Here is a 22,367-nt window from a genome sequence, read left to right as displayed (position 1 = left end):
AAATTGTGATAATGGTTTTGACTGGAAAAATTGAAAATTATTTCAGTATCACAGGTTTCATGCAAGTCCTATATATTTACAAATAAAAATAAAATGATTGATTAGTTGATTGATTGAAAAGCAAAAACAATGTTGGCTTATTCTTGATCCTGATAAGATTTAAGAAATAATACAACAACAGCTGATAAGAAAACCTACAGTTTAGAGATAGCACACTCAGAGATGAACAAGTTTATCTAAATCAATACATAAGCATGTAGAGGCTGGTGAAGGGGGGTATGAATCACATTTCACAGACTGGGCAAAATGGCTTTTCATGTTTCACGGACAGAAAAATGGCCTTTGAACATCTTTAAATCATGTTTCACGGATATTGAAATGGATGCTTTCACATTTCTTGTAGGATGAAAAATGGCCAAATCTTGTTTCCTATTTACAAAGCAAATACCTATAGGGGATTGATTATGCTAATCACTCAATGTTCAAAGTCCCAGGCATACCTGAGAAGATACTAAACCAGGATATTCTTATACAATTGCAACAACTATATTGGGAAATTGTGAGAAATTTTAATGTGACCTATAGTACAAACAGTTACTGGAACATCTACTATTATCAGACTGCAACAAATTTCAAAATGTGTGTGTTTATTCTTTTTCAAACATAATGACTTTGATGATGCTGTCTTGAAACTTTGGGTGAAGGTTGTCTCTTGAAACCTGGAAACAAATAAAGTTATTGAAACATATATATTCAGTGTTGGGTCAAAATCTGATTTGAGATAACAAAAAATGGCTGTGATATACCATAGGCAGACACTTCTTTCTACTTTTTTATAATTCATTAGGGCTGGATGAAACAGTCTTTCAGCCTCTGGAACCATGGAGTCAGGGGTAAAAATCCTTCTTTGGCTCTAATTGGAGCTCCTGAATCCGGCCCAGGGAACCCATGGCAAAAGTACAGTTGCTTGTTATGAAATCTGCCACAGGAAAGCTTTGTCTACCTTGTTTTGTTTATCTTACCTCAGATACATTAAACCCCTGTTTTATCATCTCTAATACAAACGCTTTTTCACCAAGTCGGTTTCTACCCATGGAGACAAACACTTTAGACTTTGAGTGAACAACTCGTGCAATAGATTTTGCCAAAACCACAGAGTCCTTTTCATCATACAGAACTTCTGCAGCAACAACAAGGTCGTACAAGCCATGCCGAGTTAGTTTACTTGTGTCTGTACCCCAAGTATACTCCAGTGCGTTTATATCGTATTGCTGTCCTTTGGGTACATTTAGGTCAATGTTGTTCTCTAGGTTTGAAACACAGCATTTCAAATCAGTCAAGACAGTCGTTCTTGCTCCTAACAGACACAAATAAATTCCAACAAGTCCACAGCCTGCTCCTAGCTCGAGTACACTGCTTTCTCGTAATCGTTCTGGTGGGTATTCAGGGTTGGTGTCGAACATTTTCGCCAAAGCGATACTCCCGTCCCATACAGTGGTACCGATAGCGGCGGGGCTTTGTGCTAGCGTGATCCGAATTTTATCACATTTATGAGGGCGTTCGATATCAATCTCGTAAGGCGCTTCATATCTTGCTTTCTCTGGCATGTACTCTTGTCTGATCCACATTTCTGTAACAATTAGACGGTCAAAAATCTCCTCTTTGCCACGGTTTTTTCTCTGCTCTTTGAGGAGAGAGAAAGTTGCAATATGCCAAGGCGTTCCTCCCACAGTTGAGCCCGCGAAGAAAATCGCTGGTCGCAAGAATGTGCTGGGGGAACAAGGAAGCCGGGAACGAGCACAGGTAGCCCAGGCTCACTCGAAATATTGGATGTTACAAATCTTGTTGAAATTAATATTCTGTATTGAAATAAATATTGTGACTTAAAAATAGTTTAGACGTTGTATTATCTTACGAACCTCAGGTTCTTACGAAGCTCATTTCGCTTTCATACCAAACTCTGTAATCACCTACACTCGCCGTGAGCCTTGCAGGCGTTTAGCCGGTGTTTTTTTTTGCTATGTTTTCTCGTTTTTTTTTTTTTTTTTTTTTTTTTCTGGCCCTTCGCCAAGCTAGCGCGGCCAAAAACAATATGGCGACCACGACTTAACGCATAGCGAAAAAAACACCGGGTAAACGCCTGCAAGCAGGCTAACTCGCCGTGAGCCTGGGCTACTTGTGGAACGAGAATGCGACGAGTTTGTTTACTCCCTTTGAAAATATTTGCTTTTGGTCCAGCCAAATGTCTAACGTTTATTTATTTATTAGTTTATTCAAATATTTAATTCTTCAATCTTATAAGATTGAACTAAAATTATCTATGCCAGCATAAAGTTTCTTAGTCCCTGTTTTAGTTTTGGTGTTCAACAACGATGATGAGCAAGGCAATTTTGGTATTTGACGCTAGTGCGCTTGAAAATCATCGTTTACCCAGAAATCTCTGTCTATTGTACATAGTTGGTTGGAAGTTTGAAAAGCTTTAGAGACTCGCTTGCCTCGCTGACGGAAATGAATGTTACGCGACACGAGCACGTACAAGGCAGTAAACACTTGCATGTTGTGGCCAGCAAAGCAATGAAATTTTGGCTCTATAACACTGGAATGGGTTAGGAAGGTTATGCGCGCTCACTTTTTATAGGAAAATGTTCCTTAAAACCATACATGGAATCCCTTTCAGGGATTCGGGGACTCATTCTTAGAAGCTCAAAATCACGCAAAGACTTGCGCGCGTACACATGTCAAGTTGTTGTTTACGTTTTTATAATTTGTTTTATTATTTACTCCGTCCTCCTTTTGAGGGTATGTGCTGGTAAGTACGGTTAAACAATGTATTTGCCTCTCTAGATCCCTAACGTTTCCTTTCTTTTTTTTTAGCCGCAAGAGAACACAGCCCGAATTTCTCACAAACATATTCAGATTTCCCCCCAATGGCCTTGCGTGTGCACGTTCAGATAAAGAAATGAAGGTCAGAAAGGTCCCTTCGGGTTACGGACTTTTGAGGTTTTGCTTTGAACCTCTTTTTTGTATGCTCACAGGGCTGGTGAAAACAAAGGAATTTTCGGGGTGAAGGAACTACCAACTCAAGCAGCTATTCATTTTCGTATATTGGGTTTCCTGTGGTATTGTCAGAAATTGTCAACCACAATAGGCACGCTCCCCAAAATATTTTTGAAAATCGATCTTATAAATTATGGCTTTTTTTTTTTTGGTACTCGGGATTTGTTTTGCTAATATAGAAAGTGTAGGTACGACTCCTCAGGTTTTTACACACCAAGCGGGGAGGAGTAGTTTATCTGAAGATCCCACAGAAAACACTCTAGCTTTGAATAAAAGCAGCCCTCGAATTACCAACAACAACACTAGAGATTACATGCATTGTGTAATAAAGCTAGCAGGCTTTAGAAAGGTTGATTTTAAAAATATTTATCATACGTATCCTGATAAGAGAAATACTCAGTTGAATTAGCACACTATTTATCAATCTTCACTGCCCGCTATCTATTAATAAAAATTCTTTGGTAATATAAATACAATGCTGATTTACAATTTCTTGCCAAAGTTGGTCATAATTACAAATTCGATTTGTTATCCTATATCCTTTATCAATTTGTTTTGGATTGTTCTGTAAATGGGAATCATTGGGTCTTTCCTCTCGTAAAAAGTAGTATATCAAACAACTATAACGCATTTTCTCCCCTATGTTCGTGTTTCTGAGAGTCCATCTCTGCTAATGGCATGCTTTCACACGCAGGCATTATTATGTTTCTAATAGACCTGGTAAGGCGGGGTAGCATTTACAGCACAGAAGCTTAACCACATCCTTTCGCGGATGACATTATCCCACACTGTTTTTCTCTTTGACCTCAAAATCGCACAAATATAATACGTAACGTCATCATGAAAGCCTCATACGGCAATTCTTTCTGCACACTTTACTGTAGTATCTCTTCCTTCTTTACAACTCCGTGTCCACTCTCCTGTGCCAAGTTGTCAGAGGAAGGTATTGAATGTTCGGCGCTGCACACAATGATTTGCGACGGTACAGGGACGGACGGGTCCGTAAGAGACACTGGGGTAAACAGACTAGCGTTCATAAGGCTTTCCTCGGTCTTCATCAATGATGGCAGCATGACATGGTGAGCGTCGTGTTCAAAAGATGCGTTCATCAAAGGCGGGGAACTCGCATCTATCGTGGAGTTTCTCCGCAGAGTACCGGATGAACTTCAGAACAAAAACATAAGAGAAACCATTAGTAAATATTAGTTTACATTTATGGTTAGAGTAATGGCCGCGGAAGTTTAAACAGTCAGACAAGTAAGCTACGAGAGCAAAATCACTACACGCAAAAACGGTCCGTTCCATTTCTGTTTACACACACTTTTAAAAGTAACAGGAAAGCAGAGTAAAAGAGTTTGTCTCTACGATATTTAAGGATGACCGTTGCCTTTTTCAGTGATTTCCATTCATTCAGAATTGGCTGTACATCGCGCTCATTACTTGTGGGTGGAAACACGAGCTAGGCAAGAGGCGAAGTTCTCGTCCCCTAATTGTCGCTTCTATAAAGTGTGAATAATAAAAGCGCAAAGCATTTAGGAGTCACCCGATACTCCAAAACAAAAGCAAAGTCCATACTTCTAAAGAGCCTTATCAAGTTTATTTGAGAACGGAAGCCTTGTTGGGATTACGGACAGAATGTGTTACGCTACAAACAAACAGCGTTCGTTTCAGCATTTTAACGGGAATCCACTTGACTGCAGCAATTGCATGGCTTCCAGCGCCGAACTATTAGTGGTAACAGAGCAGAGATAATGGTTTAAACAGTTTGAAGTATACTTGACAATAGATAATAATTTCTGCCACTTTATCATGTCTTACCTTTTGTTAGAAGGGATGCGATCGCGTTGTCGTCGATTCTTGAACCAGTTACTCACTTGCTTAAGCGTAAGGTTCGTCTGTTTTGCAATCAATCTCTTTTCCTGCGGCGTAGGGTATTTATTCTGCTCGTAGCAGTCCTTTAGCGCCGCACGTGCTTTCTCCTTAAAACAGTAAACGGTCTCTTCGCCGTCCCAAATAGTCCGAGGCAAGGGGAACTTTCTTCGGATTCGATATTTATCAACAGCACCTAGTGATCGTCCACGTAATTTTTCCGCTTCGCTGTAGTGGGCCTTGTACCAAAGACACTGCAAAAGTTCGTGTGACGATGGGTCAAATTCATTAGTCTCGAGGATATTGTAAACTTCGCGGTAGCGGCCACGGTGGAACGAGACTATGGCTCTTGCTTTGAGCACGCTTTCGCTTCCATTCAGTAGATCGTCTGGGGGGAGGGACCACAGAAATCGAGAGAGCCTTTCGATATCTCCGGCCTGCCGAAGCGCGTCGCATACGCAAGCGACTTGATCCGCAGAGAACGCTAAAGTGGATCCGTCCCCTTTGATCGGCGAAACACTATCGAGAGACTCCATGTTGATACCAGAGCTGGCCCTTAGTGAATCAAGTCCGGACGAGTTCTCAATGTGGTTGGCACTATTTTAGTATTATGTGTGAGAATGTCATATAGGGCCCAGGACATCTAGATAACTCGTCGTGATAGGCTAACCTACTGACAAGTCAACAACAAAAGAATGCTTTCGTTCAATTACGGGACATGACTGAAGGGAGGAGCCCAGTCGATCACTGGACGTTGTAGATGTCACCAAAACGAGAAATGTTTTCAAAAGGATTGAGCACTGTTTACTTAGCATCCGCAAATTTGGCAAATCAGCGTCTAGAAGCTAAATTAGTTTGAGACCTTTTAATTCTTGCACTTAGAGGAAACAAAGCTCTCCAGTAAACATTGTTCAGATAAAAGGAGATACTTTACTCTGAAAAGCTAGTGACAAACTCTGCCTGTTTTATTAAAATGGTATTCGTGATGGGAAGTTTAATGTGAGATAAAGATTAATGTGTCACAAAAGCACTGGCTTCATCACTGGGTGCCGCGATGTCCTTCCGTTTGACAGCATTTTCTATTCATGCTCAGCACATCTAATCAGTTGAATCAATGTTTAGTGACGTTTACGGGAAACTATAAAGAAATTAATTCGTGTGTAGTGATAAATAATTACGGAATAAAGGATTTTACTTGTTGTCAGTAGTGCGTGAATCAATAGCTGTAACTGAAAGAATTATAATCGGTTAATGTGATAGAAGGATTTCGCACTTTGTGATGCAAAAGTTATGTGGTCAAACGGAAATTGCCACAAATTCTGAATAAAATGGACAATACACGGTCATAGTGTTTATTTTGCGCAAGGTCTATTACACACTCTAAAAAGAAAATTGTTAAAATACACTTGATTTTATTCCCCAGTCTTTTTTTTATTCTAAAGTTTGGCTGTGCCTTTTAACCAAAGCTTCGCTTGTTCGATTTTTTTTCTAGAGTTCTTGGCTTGTTCGGAACGTTTGTTATGAATTTCGTAATCGAGCGTCAGAGATAGTCCGTCCCAAATTTGTATGAATTTGACAATCCACATATCCAATCTAGCCGAAATTACGAGAACACCTGTACGAGCTCCCTTCAGTCTGAACAAAAGGAACTATTGTAGTTTATAGTTTATTGAGCTTTCCAATTTCCCTTTATTGCACAGTTGTATTACTTTTCTATCTAAACTTCAATTTGTGATAATCGCCGTGAAAATTATTAGTACATCTGTACTTGATGTTCATAGTTTTGGCCCTTCTAGCACTTGCACTTCGAAATCTGAAAAAGCGAGGGTAATTCACACAGGCTAGAATGACTAGAATGGAGGGGGGTTAGCTGTTAGCGGTCGGTGATGCCACGGGGGGGGGGGGGGGGGGGGGGGGGGGGTTGAAGTTCCTTTGCTCCATCTCCCGCCACGCTAGTGTTTGACGGGAGTACTTTATAACTACTTTACCTTCCGCACCACCACCGTACCACCGTAAGAGGTTGTGCTGTCGCGACCGTCATGGCTTAGTAGGTTAGTAATTTCTAGAAATATTTTCACACCCTAACGTCTTATAGCTGAACCTTTCATTAAACATATCAATGTGCGTATATGAAAAGCCTTTCACGTTTTGTTTATTTTGATAAAATTGTCAGTGTTGGAAGATGTAGGTAAATTCGTACCCAGATCCCGAGTGCAAGAGCCGCTGGGCACGAAAATATTAATGAAGCAAAATATTGAAGTTCCCATTACGCAAAGCTCCCATTACCCTGGCTACCAGAGGCTCTAAAGCTCAAAGCTCTTTTGAAGTGAAAAGCTTGGAGTTTTTGGTACCAAGGATAGTACAGTGGAACCTCGATATTACGGCAGTCGATATAACGTTGTTCAGTATAACGATACTCAAGATATAACGATGCTCGATATTATGACACTCGATAAAACGATACTCGATATAACGACACTCAATATCACGATGCATGATATAACGACACTCGATATAACGATACTCAATATAACGACACTCGATATAACGATACTCGATATAACGACACCCGATATTGTCAAATCTTGATCTAACGACATACGTATATACATAAATAACATCTGTAACAAATTAGCAGTTGTTCACTCTCTAGCAGCATGCAGTAAATTGTCGTTGCTGCCTTGTGAGAAGACGAAAGATTGGCAGGAGAAGTACTTGTATTTCGATCCCTGGAGACACTGTGAGTTTGTAAACTATAATGTGACAAAGTCATCATTGTTATGTCTGTTACTGACGTGCGCGCTATTACCACTAGATATTAGACTCATTTCCGTCGGCAAGCATAGATGCCTCCCTGAGATAAAGCCTTTCAAAGTGGATCAAGTCAAGAGCGAAGCGCGCGGGGTTCAGATGTCTTTGCCAACTATCCCTCGAATCACGCCTTCGAGCTTTGTTATGAAGATTTCTAGCGTCCTGATGGTGTTTTTGCTTCTCTTCATTCTCTTGTCATCTTGTCAAGACGTGCACGGAAGTGTTAAAAGGCAGCCAGCAAAGCGATCTATCCGTCGAAGGAGCACAGTAGCCGAGAGAGCTTCATTCCCTTGGCATGCGTATATTCCTGAGCTCCAGTGCAGTGGAGCGCTTGTGAGTCCACGTTGGGTCGTTACTGCCGCGTCTTGCCTAAAGCAGTCCTCAAGTCCTTTTATATCTAGGGTCAAGACGGATGACGGTTTCACGAATTTCGAGTTGGCGCTCACAGTTCGTATCGGTAACCACCACGTTGACATCTCAACTCCAGGCGAGGATACTATCCCTGTACTCGAGGTCCTTACATATCCACATTTTAATGGGAAAACATTGGACGGTGATTTGGCCGCCATATTCTTGGCTCGCAGTCCAATGCTTTCGATAGAAAGCGAGCGAGTTTTGTTGGCGCGTAAACTATGGCTGCCCCGTGACAATTTAATAAGCTCGAGAATCACGACATTGACAGTGACAGGTTGGGGCCACAGGTCCGGCAGTCCGACGCCTTACTCTATCTTACATGTAGACAAAGTGTCTTTGTCGCATACCGAAGACTGCAACAGTACGGCAGGTTACAAGGGTCAAGTCTATGCGAACATGATCTGCTCTGACGGCCTAGCATGCAGTGTAGACGGTGGAAGCCCCCTCGTAGCTAATGACAGCAACATGTTGATGTTACTCGGTGTGTTTTCGTGGGGCCGGAGTTGCGCTCTGGACATGAAGCAAGCTGTTTACACCAGCATCACTCATGGTATCTTGGCGTGGCTCAATAAACTTATTGCCATAAAAGGTCAGGTAACGTTAAATAAACTTCTTTCGTGTACGTACCTCTCTTGGCACTTATGACATTCACCCCCACCACGCCCTTGGATCCACGCCCTTGGACCCCTTTGGACGTTAGGGCACATAACAATAAGCGTCAGAAAGTCTTTCGCTTATTTAGAGGGGTTAACCGACTCCGACGGGACAGACTTTTGGCCTCCCTCGGCAATAGGGGACTTGCGCTAAGAGATCACGTGACTGTTTGGGTGGCAAACGGCAAACTAGCGCGCTCAGGCTTTTAGCGGCAAAATAACAGCAACAAAAAGCAACTTATTTAGCGCTTGCAAAAAAGACAGATTTTTATTTCAGAAAGGGTTTAGTTTCATTAAAATATTTTTTTCATCTTTATCTGGTGTGACGGGCGAAGGTCATTTCTGTGATTGTTTTTGTTTGAATTTGCCACTCAGAAAGGTCACGTGATCTCTTAGCGCAAGTCCCCCATAACTTAAGACCATCCAGCTAGAGAAAAAAGCACTGAAATAACTTATCAATATAGCTGCAGGATGCCCCAAGCTGTCTTGCATAAATGTGTAAGCTCTGTTACTGAAAATGGTACCATGGGCCAGCAATCCCAGAAATTCCCCTATACGGGTAAATGAAGTGCGTTGAGAGTAGGGCCTTAACGTTCCTGCCCTAGAAGACAAGGAATTAGTCCCCAAATTAGAAAGCCAGGTTCTACATGTATGAACAAAATACTTAGTAATAAAAGTTGCTTTGACCCTCAACTGGAAGTGATAAAAAAGTAAGATAATTGTCTTTAGAAAAGCCTCAATGCCTGCCGAGTGGACACAGAGTTTTGGACGAACCCCTGAGAAGCATCAGAAGTCCCCCCCACCCGCCTGCTCCAATCTGCGACAGTCAGCTCCGGGAGGGCTGGTACAGATTTAAGCTGAACGGACTTCCGGCGCAGATACCCACCTACTGTCCAGCGGTCAATTCTTGTGGGACCCGTTTCCAAATATGGTTGAAGCCGGAAGCTATCATCCCACAGTTTGGCGAAGACAGCCAGGGGTCTCTGTGTGTGGCGTGGAAAACCGCTAGGCAAGATCGTGTATGCTGTTTGTGGGAGATAGCGGTGAATGTGAGCAACTGCGCTGACTTTCTTGTCTATTACCTGCGAGCGACAGAAGAATGCCACGTCGGCTATTGTGCCTCAGGTATGTTCTGGGAGTGATTAAAGGACCATGCACGTGTCTCTTTCAGCACGTTGCTAGGGCAATTATAACTCTGAGAGGGTATGCGACTTTCGATCAAAATTTTCAACACTAAAATTTTTAAGACTAATAGAATAACGTCATCCACTCCCATGATCCCTTGATCTAGAATTAACAATCCAGATTTTATTCATTCGAGGAGCTTTTTAATACGGCGGTGCGAAATCTGCGAAAAGTCTAATCCTAGTCCTTTATTTTCGAGGTACCACTAGTCTCCTCCGCTCCCACGGGCGGGGAGCGCTTTGTGACTCCGACCGCTGGGGGCTGCGAAGGAGACTAAGGTACCACAGGACACCCAATAATCTGTAACGATATGCGTGCCTTTAGGACGTGTGGGAGAGGTGAGATGGAAAGGAACTGACCTTTATAAGGCGCAAATAAGCTAAATTTGCAGATAAGCTAAATTTCCGAAACAAATACGCACGCAAAGATGTAAGGGAGAATGGCTGGTTTGGTAAAATGATCAACACCCTGTATTGAAAATTGAAATAATGTGTACTATTCAATTTGCAGGGCTACGAATTCCGTGCGGACCTGGGAAGATTGGCTTTGCTCCTAAATGCAAAGGTAAACAGATAAAAAGCCGAGAGAACTTGGTTAAGCTTGATTAATCCTCTCTGACTTATAAGCAAAATCGATGACAGCTCAAAGACGTTATATATGTTTTTTCCCCTGTAGTTCTCTATAGTGGGCAAATGCAGTTATTGCGTCTTGCACTAATAAGTTTTCTAATCACGCATCCAACACTATCCTTCCTATTACAAAAACCATATCATCTGAAGTCTTGTGTTTCAGTGCGCGGGCCGTACCCTAGACTGACAAGCACCCCCCGTGTCAGCCCCGCCCTTCACCCCGACGCACCGCGGGCCAGCTCGTCCATCTTACTCAAGTGTTCATATGACGTCGGCGAGGTCGGCCATTTTCGCGTCTCTTTCATGGTCACGTGGTATAAGAGCATGCGTGCTATTGGTCGAGAGTCTGGTCGAGTGCAGCTAGTTTTACAATCCACGTCGACCAATAAGAAGAACGCTATCATCGATTACGACTCGGCGGACTTTGAAATAGGTGATACGGTACGTAAATATGACAATTCTCTTGTCTTGGTAAAGAAGTAACATTGAGAGTAAGTTACGAATGAACAGTATCGACTTGCTTCTGTTGGGGTGAGGGGCAGTCTCGACATGCTCCTCTGAGGGGAGGGGTAGTATCGGCATGCTCCTCTGAGGGGAGGGGTAGTATCGACACGCACCTCTGAGGGGAGGGGTAGTATCGACATGCTTCTCTGAGGGGAGGGGTAGTATCGACACGCGCCTCTGAGGGGAGGGGTAGTATCGACATGCTTCTCTGAGGGGAGGGGTAGTCTCGACACGCTCCTCTGAGGGGAGGGGTAGTATCGATATGCTTCTCTGAGGGGAGGGGTAGTATCGACACGCGCCCCTGAGGGGAGGGGTAGTATCGACATGCTTCTCTGAGGGGAGGGGTAGTATCGACATGCTCCTCTGAGGGGAGGGGTAGTATCGACATGCTCCTCTGAGGGAAGGGGTAGTATCGACACGCACCTCTGAGGGGAGGGGTAGTATCGACACGCGCCTCTGAGGGGAGGGGTAGTATCGACACGCACCTCTCAGTGGAGGGGTAGTATTGGTATCTTCCTTGTCCTTTAGGGAGGGGGTAGTATCGACATCCTCCTCTGAAGGGGAGGGGTAGTATCACATGCTTCTCTGAGGGGAGGGGTAGTATCGACACGCTCCTCTGAGGGGAGTGGTAGTATCGACATGCTCCTCTGAGGGGAGGGGTAGTATCGACATCCTCCTCTGAAGGGGAAGGGTAGTATCAAATGCTTCTCTGATGGGAGGGGTAGTATCGACATGCTTCTCTGAGGAGAGAGGTAGTATCGACATGCTCCTCTGAGGGGAGGGGTAGTATCGACATGCTCCTCTGAGGGGAGGGGTAGTATCGAAATGATTCTCTTAGGGAAGAGATAGAATGGACTTGGCCCTTTAAGGATAGGGGTTGTAATTCCGAGAGGTGGCATGTCCCTCTACGAATAGGGGTTGTATCGCCGAGGGGAGGTGGTATTATCGACGAGAGGTGGACGTATTTATCTATACCGGGAAAAGGGAGAACAGATGTGATTACAGAAATTAACATATAAAAGTGGCCATTTCCTAGGTCCAATGTGAAGTTAAATCCTACTTCGTGGACACACCAGATCTCATCAGTCCCGCAATAAAAAGCGACCTTTTCTACATCGGCATTAAGGTAATGTCGGGAATTTATGAAGCTTAAGACATTGCCCAGAATTGTCACAGCTCAACAATTTATATTAAATCGGAAACTTGTCAAGCTAGAAGTTAATGTCTTATTTTAGAAAAAAATGGTGGCATGTCACATTTATGACTAACTAATCACCCAAGGTGTCTCAAAAGTCAGAAAGTGTGACTAGCGTGTTACTGAGTTATGACCGGCGTTTGACTCATGTGTGGGATCGAGGCGTGACCCATGTGGGATGAGGTGTTGTGGGTGATATCTGTTTAAGGTATGATACATGTGTGACTAAGATGCGCCCGTTGTCTGACCAATGTATGCCCAATGTGTGCCCGAGATATGGACGAAGTTTGACTGTGGCATAGACGATATGTGACCAAGGTATGACCGAGGAGTGGACGATTTGGAACCGAGGTATGGACGACGTGGGACCTAGGTATGGACGATGTGGGACCAAGGTATGGACGATGTGGGACCAGGGTATGGACGATGTGGGACCGAGGTTTGACCGATGTGAGGCCGAGGAATGAACGATGTGGAACCGAGGTATGAACGATGTGGGACCGAAGTATGGACTGCGTGGGACCGAGGTATGGACGACGTAGGACCGAGGTATGGACGATGTGGGACCGAGGTATGGACGATGTGGGACCGAGGTATGGACGATGTGGGACCGAAGTATGGACGACGTGGGACCGAGGTATGGGCGATAAGTGATTTGGTTATGGAAGATAGGTGACAACTGGTACGACTGATATGTGATTGAGGTTTGACTGAGATGTATGACTAAGATCGATCGGTTTGATCGATGCGTGATGGTGGCACTGGTTTCACATTTGTTGCCGTATTGTTCTTATGATCAGGTTGAGCCGCTGTACCTGGTGGTTTCTGAGGATCAAAGGGAACATGACGTCACATTTACACTAACAGTCCCGCTTATTTGCCCCGTCGCTCAGCCAAACTGTACGATATGGGTGTCTCTGTTCACCCTGCCAGTAGGTACAATCTGTCACCTCTTGCAACAAAACGTATATCAAGCTATAATCTCGGATATATCTAATTAAAGTAGCTATGTTCTATTTTACAAGAAACTGGTTTTCAGAGGAAATTCAAGCAAAAAAAATCTTATCCCTTTTTACCGAAACCTCGTAATATCAAGGGAGTGTTTGATTGACATTCTTACACTACTGGGTTGCAGTGAGAAATAGTAAGTTGCATTTAGTTCCAGACCAAAGGGATCCCATCAGCTCCACTACCGACATCGCCCTTTCAGCATGCCGTGTGATATTCACCCCTGAACCATGCAATAACATGGGCTGTGGTCATCACGTGCTCAAGATCAAGGCAATATCAGATTTTATTGCCGATGGCGACCGGTCAAGCCGTGTCATTACCGGCGAAGTAAAGACCAGTTCTCCCCTGTGGCTTTCTCATGACCCTCCAGATGTATTCGTGAGTATCTAATTTTTTTTACTCATCGAAAAGCGTCCATAAAAATGCATATTGTCTGTCAGGTTCTGGTAAAAGACAAGCCCACTGCTACTACTACTATACGATGCCAGTTATTTGCTGATTCGCACATCCACACGCTTTCTGACAAGTGAGTAAACTTTTATACGACGATAAATGATTCATTTTTCTTATCAGGCGCGTTTCTAATGCTGCATTCACACCAAAGCCATGTTAAGTTAAACAAGTTTTTTATTTGCCTGATAACTTGCCAAGCTATGATAAGTTTCTCATTGTGTTGAATTCTTAATAGCTAAATGATCACTTAGTAACATGTACAGCACAGTATATTCAGATTTGTTCATGGTTCTGTCCACTCTTGGGAAATTGAGAATTGCTGGGAAGTGGTACGCAGTAATAGGCATCATATGGGATAAGGATAGTATTTGACGGCCCTCTCGGCGCAGTCCTCTAAGAATGGGCTGCTTATTGGCTAATTCAGGGACAGCTCTACATGACTAAACCAATTTGGAGGATAGAAGGGTTGAAAAGATATCGTTTTTTTTTCCTCAGGTTTTTACACTTTGCATCTCAGGGAATTTTTCTGATGTACAAATCCCCAAAACGCAGATTCGAGGTATGCCAAATATAACCAAGGGATTTATAAAAAGTTCAACAGTGATTATTTAAGATTATTTTAGTATTTTTCTTGTTTTGACCATTCAGGTTCAAGCTGAAACGTGGTCATGCGCGGAGGGAAATAGTTCATTCTGCGCTTGCGCTGTCGCCATCCGGGAGCTTGATGACGTCATAGTAATGGATATGTGTCAGGGAGAGGTTACAAAGACCAGCCTTCAGATCGCTATCAGGTCTATGCTGCCTTTAACCAAAGGAATCGAGATCGCGGAAGCTAGTCACGGAAAGCGATTTACAGTGAGTTATAGGGAAGATGAAGGCAAGGGCTGGGGATCAACAAGAAATAAATTATAAACTGGTTTCATTAAGCCCCGTGCTAAGCCCCGTGCATTGCTGGCTAAAATAGCCAGCGTTTGGTCCAGCAAACCTGGACCCTGCCGTTTGTATACCATGGTGTGCCAAAGCGGGGCGGGCCGATGTGCTTGCACTGGGATTTGCCCAGGGTCTATTATTATGCATGCTTGGGAACTTTTCACTTTCTGTTTCACTTTTCGTTAATTTTCTATGAAACTTAGCTATGAAGCATATTTTTGGACAGGTGTATTTTCCGTCCGGAGCAAGTGTCCGTGTGGACGCTCACGAGTGGGGCATCAACACGTACATCCAATCCCCAGGCCAAGATTACGGTCACGTGATTGGTTTATGCACAATGACGTCAGGAGACCTGGATTCCTCAAACTCCCTGAAAAACAACAGTTTGTTTTGGAGGTGAGAACTGGAACGTCATACAACCACAGGCAACCCAACCATTTGACGACAAGAGCTTCATCCCAAGAAGAAGGGAGTTAATTACTTTATTATTCCAGAATGTTATAAACAGATTTAAAAAAATAGGAACAGAGTGTCATCGTTATAAAAAAACATTAAATGCCTTTTTCTTGTGATATGATAGAGTCGCACCACGTGACAGTCTCTTTGCGTATACCCCGGATGAGTCTTCTTCCGCTGACCATCCGGCCCCCATACCTTACTGCACATGCGCACTACGCAAGGTCAGCAGGGATGACATGAGCTGTGAGTCCGCCCAGTGCGCCCTGCCCTGCCGCGGCAGACGTGACGTCAGGAAACCCAGCCTCAACCTTGAGTGGCCAATCACGACACGTGTACAAGGTCAAGAAGCCCTTATAAGGTCTGAGCGACGTGTGAATCACAGACCGGATATACTTATGCGTGAGCCTACACCACGTGACTCCCGTGCACGCGTGGCCCTGGGGCGAGTGGCTGTTGGAGAATCTCTGCTTGGGTATCTAGCTGTTGCGGGTCACTGCAAGAGGTTTCTTGGTATGCCAGCTATGGTGCGCACGTGCAAGAGGTTTCTAGGTGTGAAGCTGGTCCACGTGCTACAAAGCATCTGTATCCAGGGCGTTCGCGTAAGTCTATAGTGTATCTATGTCTAAGTGTATAGTGTATCTATGTCTAAGTCTATAGTGTATCTATGTCTAAGTCTATAGAGTATCCATGTCTAAGTCTATAGTGTATCTATGTCTAAGTCTATAGTGTATCCATGTCTAAGTCTATAGCGTATCTATGTCTAAGTGTATAGTGTATCTATGTCTAAGTCTATAGTGTATCTATGTCTAAGTGTATAGTGTATCAATGTCTAAGTCTATAGTGTATCTATGTCTAAGTCTATAGTGTATCTATGTCTAAGTGTATAGTGTATCTATGTCTAAGTCTATAGTGTATCTATGTCTAAGTCTATAGTGTATCTATGTCTAAGTGTATAGTGTATCTATGTCAAAGTCTATAGTGTATCTATGTCTAAGTCTATAGTGTATCTATGTCTAAGTCTATAGTGTATCTATGTCTAAGTCTATAGTGTATCTATGTCTAAGTCTATAGTGTATCTATGTCTAAGTCTATAGTGTATCTATGTCTAAGTGTATAGTGCATCTATGTCTAAGTCTATAGTGTATCTATGTCTAAGTCTATAGTGTATCTATGTCTAAGTCTATAGTGTATCTATGTCTAAGTCTATAGTGTATCTATGTCTAAGTCTATAGTGTATCTATGTTAACTATCTCTGAGTGATGGTGGACCCATGATTGTAGTGACATCCCTATATTGGTCTACTGAAAGGAATATTAATTGCGTTATTCGCAATTTAGGCCTGTTTATTATTTTTTTAAAAAGTGTTTGCTTTGGTCCAGGCTACAGGTATCTCATCCCTCGCTCGAGGCTACCTCAACGTGCTGGAGAATATATGCGAGGAACACGTGATCAAAAACGCGAGCGCCTGGGAACTAAGCAAAGCAGGTGTGTCGATGCCTCAGTCGCGCGTTCTTGAAGCCATGTGTCCAAACCAGTGCAGCGGCCATGGAAAGTGTGTGAAGGGGGCATGTGTCTGCAGGCGAGGTGAGCCATTGAGCCAGCAGAGGTCAGGTCTAGGATACACGTGTACATTCCTTGACGCAATCCATTTGCCTTGAACACATCCTATATCATTTTGAGCATGCCCTGCACTTGCAGGCTATAAGGCAGAGGACTGCTCCATTCCCAAGCGTGAAGCTCCAGTGTTGTATGGCGTGACGCGGGAAGGCTTGTGTGACCTGCGGTATTACTACTGCAAACGCTTCCAATTGACGGGCAAAGGCTTCTTTAATAACAGAAAGCTCATCTGCTCCGTACGACAGATTCTAGTACGTCATTAGTATGTTAATTAAAAAACAATCAATTTGAACAACAGAAAGCTACTGATATACGCCTTTTTCAAATAATGTTGCACCTGGAATATCCATGAGTCGTAACCCGAAGTTGGTTATTAAAAAAAAATAAGCAAAAAACATTTCCAAGCTGGAAAGATGTTCTTGTTTAGTCGCCTATAAACATTCACATGGTTTTCAGGGACCAGGAATCGATCTACGTTACCCATAGACAATGCGGGTTAAGACACATGGATTCTCTAGTGCAACCTATTTTGAAATAAGTGTATACCTACCAGTAACTTTCGTCATGCTTTCCTGCTTCTTATAGTTATCGGTATTATATCAACGATGATGGTGAAGTACTCTTTATACTTTTAACCTCTACCCTAGTTCCGAGATACATATCTCCCCACCCCTGTGGCCTGCGAACAGGCTCTCTTTGTGCTGCTTCGGAGTTTTAGCCTTTCAAGTGTTCAGAAGCCCTGTGGCGCGCGGTTTCAGTCGGAAGGGCTTAGGGCCGAGCGCACCCGGGCGTGCTTCGCACGTGGTCCAGACCTGGGACTCTCTTTGCGCTCGACATTCTGGCTCGGGTGAAATGTCGAGCGCAAAGAGGGTCCCAGGTCTGGACTAGCTTCGCACGCAGTCGAAATCCCCTCGCTATCGTTATCGCGAGGGGATTTCTCCTAAGCGTCCACAACAAAATCACTTAGATTTCTCCCTAGCGTTCACAACAAACTTACTCGGCTCACACACTAGCGCCTGTGTGAAGGCTACCCCCCCCTGCTGATAAGGACTTCTGACTCATTTGACCTGGCGTGCATTTGGCCACAGCTCGTAGACATTTAAGCTTTGTACATGATTTTCTTATAGTTAAAGAAAAAAAAACGTTCTGGTTTTTGAACTGATTTATTGACTTACTTTTTATTTTTCGTCAAGTTTAGAAACAACAGCAAGGTATCCTTGAAGAAACACGCGTTTTTATCCAAGGCGTCATTCCAGAGCTACCGTGGAGTCATTTGCCCTATCCCCAGTCTTCTAGCCCGGCCACGTGTGTTGCACGGTTTTCAAGTCCGCATCACGAATGACGGAAAGCTCTGGAGCAAAGCTGCAAATTATATTATTTATGATGGAGCGTGTTTACGGTGTGAAACAGCAGGGCGCTGCTATGTTAAGGTTTGTACACATATCGAGTCGGGCTTGTCTTGAAGACGATATGTGGGAGTTTCAAGAGATTTTAATATCAATTTGCAACGAACATATCTCACAGTGATTTTATTATGATGTAACAACTTTGAGCGCATATAAAAAGGGCGTACCCAGCAGCCAAAAATACAGTAAATGCATGAGACATTATTTAAAATATATGAGAAAATGCCTTGAAAGTCCCTTTTGGGCCTCCTCATGTTAAAAATCCTGGCTATGCCGCTGTATAAGCAGTTTTTTTCCATAAGTAGCTCTTTTTAATATGTTAGGTTTTATGTGCTACATGGTTGATGAAATTATTTCGGAGGTAAAAAGTAAGTTTTTTATCATTTCAGAAGGGAAAATGCCAGATCAACAGAAGATGTTACAAAAGTAATGAAACTTCATCTTTTTCGCCGTGCCTGCAATGCAATCCGGACAATTCGAGACATAACTGGATACACGTGCCAAACTGCCACACTGGCACCTGTCAATCAAATCCCTGTGGGCGTGGCCTATGCAAAGAGCTCACTCGAACCACCTACATGTGCATATGTAAGGAGGGATTTACGGGAACACATTGTGAAACTGGAACTCCCTTATGCCTCCCAAACCCTTGTATAAATGGAAACTGTACAGAATCGAACTCTTCATTTACATGTGAGTGTTTCAGTGGTTACACGGGCCCTACCTGTGCTGTTGTGGAGTCTGCTTGCAAACCGACTAGCTGTGTGAATGGAGAATGTGTGGGTAATGGACACAACTCATCTTGTAAGTGCTGGAAGGGGTATTCAGGAGCATCGTGTGATGTTAAGATATCTGCGTGCGAACATAGACCATGCGTGCAGGGAGTTTGTATCGGGCGAGAGAATTTTACGTTATACCACTGTAAGTGGAACCGACTCTACACTGGGCGCAATTGCGAAATAAAGCTAAGCCTATGTGCCTGGGATAGCTGTGGTTTTGGTGAATGTGTAAAAACATCAAATGGAACCCATTGGAGATGCGTAGGTCATGTAGGAAACACAGGTGAACGTTTTGAGCACTACATGTGTGCTTCGACTCCGCGCGGAAATAGAACTTGCATGGATAACGTTACAATTACGGTAGAACTTTATCACGAGTATCGAAAAGGCCTCAGTGGACCTGATGACGCCAAGGCCGAGCCTTATGATAAAATACTTAATGACGCTACCTTTTGGACTATTTGTTATTGCAACAGTAATCAAGATCCTCCTTTGTGCCTTTTTGTCAATGGCTCTACGACGCACAACGCCACCCATACACACATCTGTTGCAACACCTGTACTCAGCCAATACGTAACACAGCGCTGTACCCATGTTATTCAACACCAGGCTACAGAAATCAAGCATGTATTGTCATAGTCGGTTTGTGTAATTGGTTTACAGGTGCAGAGCTAAGCGATGTGCTCAATGCGACCATTATTTGCGCAGAAAGTCTAAGTGAATTACATGCAGGATCTACGAAGGTCAGTTTTCTCTTGAAAACTTCTTCATGTGTTAAATGTGTTGGTGTTAATTCGACGTTTCATTGCGTGAATTTCACTAGTGGATTTAATGATAAAGTGCAGATGAAGTTCAATGTTCCTATCAATGCTTCATGTGTATTACATGTGGGTTATGTGATATGCGGATTAAATGTAACATGTAACGGGACAAGCACATCACCATGTATCAATAACTCTTGTCATGGAAACGGCACGAATAAATTGTACGAATGCAAGTGCGGACAACGCCACTGTGGCGATAAATCTAACTTGACGAATAACGTCTGTCAATTCTCTCATTGTATCCATGGCAACTGCATGGTCACCCTTGATGGCCATAGATGTGCTAGATGTTCTGAGCAAGCGATGGACCCTTGCGAGTCGAATCCTTGTGTTCACGGGACGTGCAGGCCAAGGAATGATAGCTTTACTTGTCAATGTTTTGAAGGATACATAGGACGCCTGTGTACGACTGCTGACCCGTGCATGCGTCTAGCTTGTGTCCATGGTGCTTGTGTAAGTTCTAATGGAGTCGTGCGCTGTGAATGTAGTGCCGGGTACTTGGGGAAATCGTGCAACATGACAGATCCTTGCGAGCCCAGTCCTTGTCTTAATGGTGGAAGTTGTACCAAGTCAGGACTAGCCCACTCGTGCGAGTGCACGCCCGGATACGAGGGAGCAAATTGTAGTATCACCAAGCGGTGTGGTGACGCTCCGTGTAGACATGGACATTGTGTTACACGCAGAGATGCTCTATTTTGCCAATGCGATTTTGGCTATTATGGTGCTGAGTGTGACCGGCGAATGGATTACTGCAAGCTTAAGCCATGCGTGGTGGAGAATGGCTGGTGTGTCAACACGCAGCAGGGATTTCGGTGCGTTTGCAAGCGTGGATATGGGGGGCTGCGATGTCACAAAAAGAACGCCTGCCTGCCGGATCCCTGCGCCCCTCACGGGATTTGTATGACACGCCGTGGAGACCCCTTTTGTGTCTGTACCGAGGGATATACGGGTCTTCGATGTAAGGTCGTCATCAACCACTGCCTGAGCAATCCCTGTTTAAACGGTGTGTGCGTCAGTACTAGTAGTACTTATACTTGTCGATGTACAGTAGGGTTCAAAGGAACTAGATGTGAGCATGCAATGAACACGTGCTATTCAAATCCTTGTATCCATGGAAACTGCTTAGTGCGTGACGACTCCTCGTTTGAGTGCATTTGTCATAAAGGGTTTACTGGTACAAAATGCGACATCAGGGTTGATCCTTGTGCTAGTAGCCCGTGTGCACATGGTCAATGCGTTTTGCTCTCTTCAATTGGTGCACGATGAGCTCCTAAAGTGAAAGACAAGGTACACTTCTACAATTAAAAAAACATGTCTGAAAATGGAAGATTTTCTTCCTCCTTCAGCGTTCAGGTGAGCACGAACGTGTTGAAGTTTACCTGGACAGAGATGACATACACGATGTATAAATACACAAATGAAAATAGACGAAAATCTTGTATAAATCATGAGAAGTAGTGTTTCAAAGTATTAGTTATCATACTTACTAGAGCAGTGAGTGCCATTTCCCATAAAACCAAACGGGCACTCGGCACACCGGAAGCCACCCAGGACATTGGAGCAGAGGACTCCAGGGAAGCAGGGCGTAGAGGCACCGCACTCATCGATATCCGCCTCGCAACGATCACCCGTAAAACCTACATCGCAGGCGCAATAATAGGTGGAGTCACGTGGGACACACATTCCGTGATTCCCACATGGATTAGCGCTACAAGGATCGACAATGATGTCGCAATTTTTACCAGAATACATGAATTCACACATGCAACTGTACGATGAGGCATCTGGAATGCATATACCATGGGCACAAGGATTTGACAGGCAAACGTTGACCACGATGTTACATTTTTCGCCGACATGTTTAGCATCACAAGAGCACCGGAACGAGGAGCCGTCAGGAATACATGTGCCATGGACGCAAGGGTTTGATTGACAGGCGTCAATCATCGTATCACACGATTGCCCTGTGTACCCCGTGAGACATTCACAATAAAATGATCCAGTCTGTTGAATACATGTCCCGTCATTACATGGGTTTGATTGACAGGCGTCAATCATCGTATCACACGATTGCCCTGTGTACCCCGCGAGACATTCACAATAAAATGATCCAGTCTGTTGAATACATGTCCCGTCATTACAGGGGTTTGAGTGACAGGCGTCAATCAGTGTTTCGCATAAATGACCAGTGTAGCTGTTAAAGCAATCACAGATATAAGAAGAGCCGTAGTTGATACACGTTCCATTATGGCACGGTGCGGATATGCACATGTCGACTACAGTTTCACAGCGATCACCTGTGTACCCTTCGCTACAGACACAGCGAAATGTATCATTACTCGAGATACAGTCTCCATTTACACACGGATGAAGAGCACATGGGTCTTGAGCATTCTCGCAGAGTTTACCAGTAAAGCCAGAATCACACATACACCCATGGGAACCTGCGTAATTGACGCATTTCCCGTATTTGCATGGGCTACTTAAACACCAGTCAACCCGTGAGTCGCAATAGGTTCCCGTCCATGTGGGGTCACACGTACAAATGAAGTCTGGGCCATCCATGCCCC

The 22,367-nt window shown here is 43.8% G+C and overlaps 4 protein-coding genes across 6 annotated transcripts; 1 reads left to right on the top strand and 3 right to left on the bottom strand.

The window, feature by feature from the left end:
* Positions 1 to 630: 630 nt before the first annotated feature.
* On the bottom strand, positions 631 to 1,746 carry LOC116609352 (protein N-lysine methyltransferase METTL21A). Its single transcript, XM_032370185.2, has 2 exons — positions 1,023 to 1,746; positions 631 to 719 (listed from the first exon to the last, which is right to left on the bottom strand). Exons 1-2 carry the CDS (start codon positions 1,626 to 1,628, stop codon positions 648 to 650), a joined length of 678 nt encoding a protein of 225 aa, XP_032226076.1. The 5' UTR covers positions 1,629 to 1,746; the 3' UTR covers positions 631 to 647.
* Positions 1,747 to 2,749: 1,003 nt separating this feature from the next.
* LOC5501880 (homeobox protein SIX6) lies at positions 2,750 to 5,538 on the bottom strand. The gene is made up of 2 exons (XM_001623084.3): positions 4,876 to 5,538; positions 2,750 to 4,221 (listed from the first exon to the last, which is right to left on the bottom strand). The coding sequence occupies exons 1-2, from the start codon at positions 5,460 to 5,462 to the stop codon at positions 3,933 to 3,935; spliced, it is 876 nt and encodes a 291-aa protein (XP_001623134.2). The 5' UTR covers positions 5,463 to 5,538; the 3' UTR covers positions 2,750 to 3,932.
* Positions 5,539 to 7,577: 2,039 nt separating this feature from the next.
* On the top strand, positions 7,578 to 21,809 carry LOC116609348 (von Willebrand factor D and EGF domain-containing protein). Of its 2 annotated transcripts, XM_048724377.1 has the most exons (17): positions 7,578 to 7,666; positions 7,742 to 8,740; positions 9,534 to 9,929; positions 10,500 to 10,553; positions 10,782 to 11,059; positions 12,159 to 12,248; positions 13,118 to 13,253; positions 13,477 to 13,706; positions 13,769 to 13,854; positions 14,277 to 14,340; positions 14,430 to 14,636; positions 14,938 to 15,107; positions 15,292 to 15,769; positions 16,550 to 16,754; positions 16,869 to 17,038; positions 17,981 to 18,217; positions 18,583 to 21,809. In XM_048724377.1, exons 2-17 carry the CDS (start codon positions 7,837 to 7,839, stop codon positions 21,061 to 21,063), a joined length of 6,186 nt encoding a protein of 2,061 aa, XP_048580334.1. In that variant the 5' UTR covers positions 7,578 to 7,666; positions 7,742 to 7,836; the 3' UTR covers positions 21,064 to 21,809. The 2 variants fall into 2 exon arrangements, 1 of the variants encoding a protein (XP_048580334.1); XR_007307120.1 differs by having other exon boundaries at positions 7,594 to 8,740; positions 17,986 to 18,217; positions 18,583 to 18,619.
* Positions 20,925 to 22,362, bottom strand: LOC5501886 (fibropellin-1). 2 transcript variants are annotated; one of them, XM_001623082.3, is made up of 2 exons: positions 21,285 to 22,362; positions 20,925 to 21,067 (listed from the first exon to the last, which is right to left on the bottom strand). In XM_001623082.3, the coding sequence occupies exons 1-2, from the start codon at positions 22,360 to 22,362 to the stop codon at positions 21,027 to 21,029; spliced, it is 1,119 nt and encodes a 372-aa protein (XP_001623132.2). In that variant the 3' UTR covers positions 20,925 to 21,026. The 2 variants fall into 2 exon arrangements, with proteins under 2 accessions (XP_001623132.2, XP_048580339.1); XM_048724382.1 differs by having other exon boundaries at positions 21,046 to 21,176.
* Between the last annotated feature and the right edge of the window lie 5 nt (positions 22,363 to 22,367).

Source organism: Nematostella vectensis, chromosome 2, assembly GCF_932526225.1.
Source record: "Nematostella vectensis chromosome 2, jaNemVect1.1, whole genome shotgun sequence".
In the NCBI taxonomy this organism is placed as follows: Eukaryota; Metazoa; Cnidaria; class Anthozoa; order Actiniaria; family Edwardsiidae; genus Nematostella; species Nematostella vectensis.
Note: the sequence above shows the minus strand (reverse complement) of the source record. Positions and strands in the feature narration are given on the sequence as shown.

Bases quoted from the DNA above. Each gene is read 5' to 3' on its own strand.
- LOC116609352 (XM_032370185.2), bottom strand. From the start codon at position 1,628: ATGTGGATCAGACAAGAGTACATGCCAGAGAAAGCAAGATATGAAGCG. The intron at 720-1,022 runs GTAAGATAAACA...ATTTGTTTCCAG, and splicing joins AGGGGTTTAATGTATCTGAG to GTTTCAAGAGACAACCTTCA.
- LOC5501880 (XM_001623084.3), bottom strand. From the start codon at position 5,462: ATGGAGTCTCTCGATAGTGTTTCGCCGATCAAAGGGGACGGATCCACT. The intron at 4,222-4,875 runs GTAAGACATGAT...TTTGTTCTGAAG, and splicing joins CGCATCCCTTCTAACAAAAG to TTCATCCGGTACTCTGCGGA.
- LOC116609348 (XM_048724377.1), top strand. From the start codon at position 7,837: ATGTCTTTGCCAACTATCCCTCGAATCACGCCTTCGAGCTTTGTTATG. The intron at 17,039-17,980 runs GTACGTCATTAG...TTTTTCGTCAAG, and splicing joins GCTCCGTACGACAGATTCTA to TTTAGAAACAACAGCAAGGT. The intron at 18,218-18,582 runs GTTTGTACACAT...TTATCATTTCAG, and splicing joins CAGGGCGCTGCTATGTTAAG to AAGGGAAAATGCCAGATCAA.
- LOC5501886 (XM_048724382.1), bottom strand. From the start codon at position 22,362: ATGGATGGCCCAGACTTCATTTGTACGTGTGACCCCACATGGACGGGA. The intron at 21,177-21,284 runs GTAAGTATGATA...ATCTCTGTCCAG, and splicing joins AAATGGCACTCACTGCTCTA to GTAAACTTCAACACGTTCGT.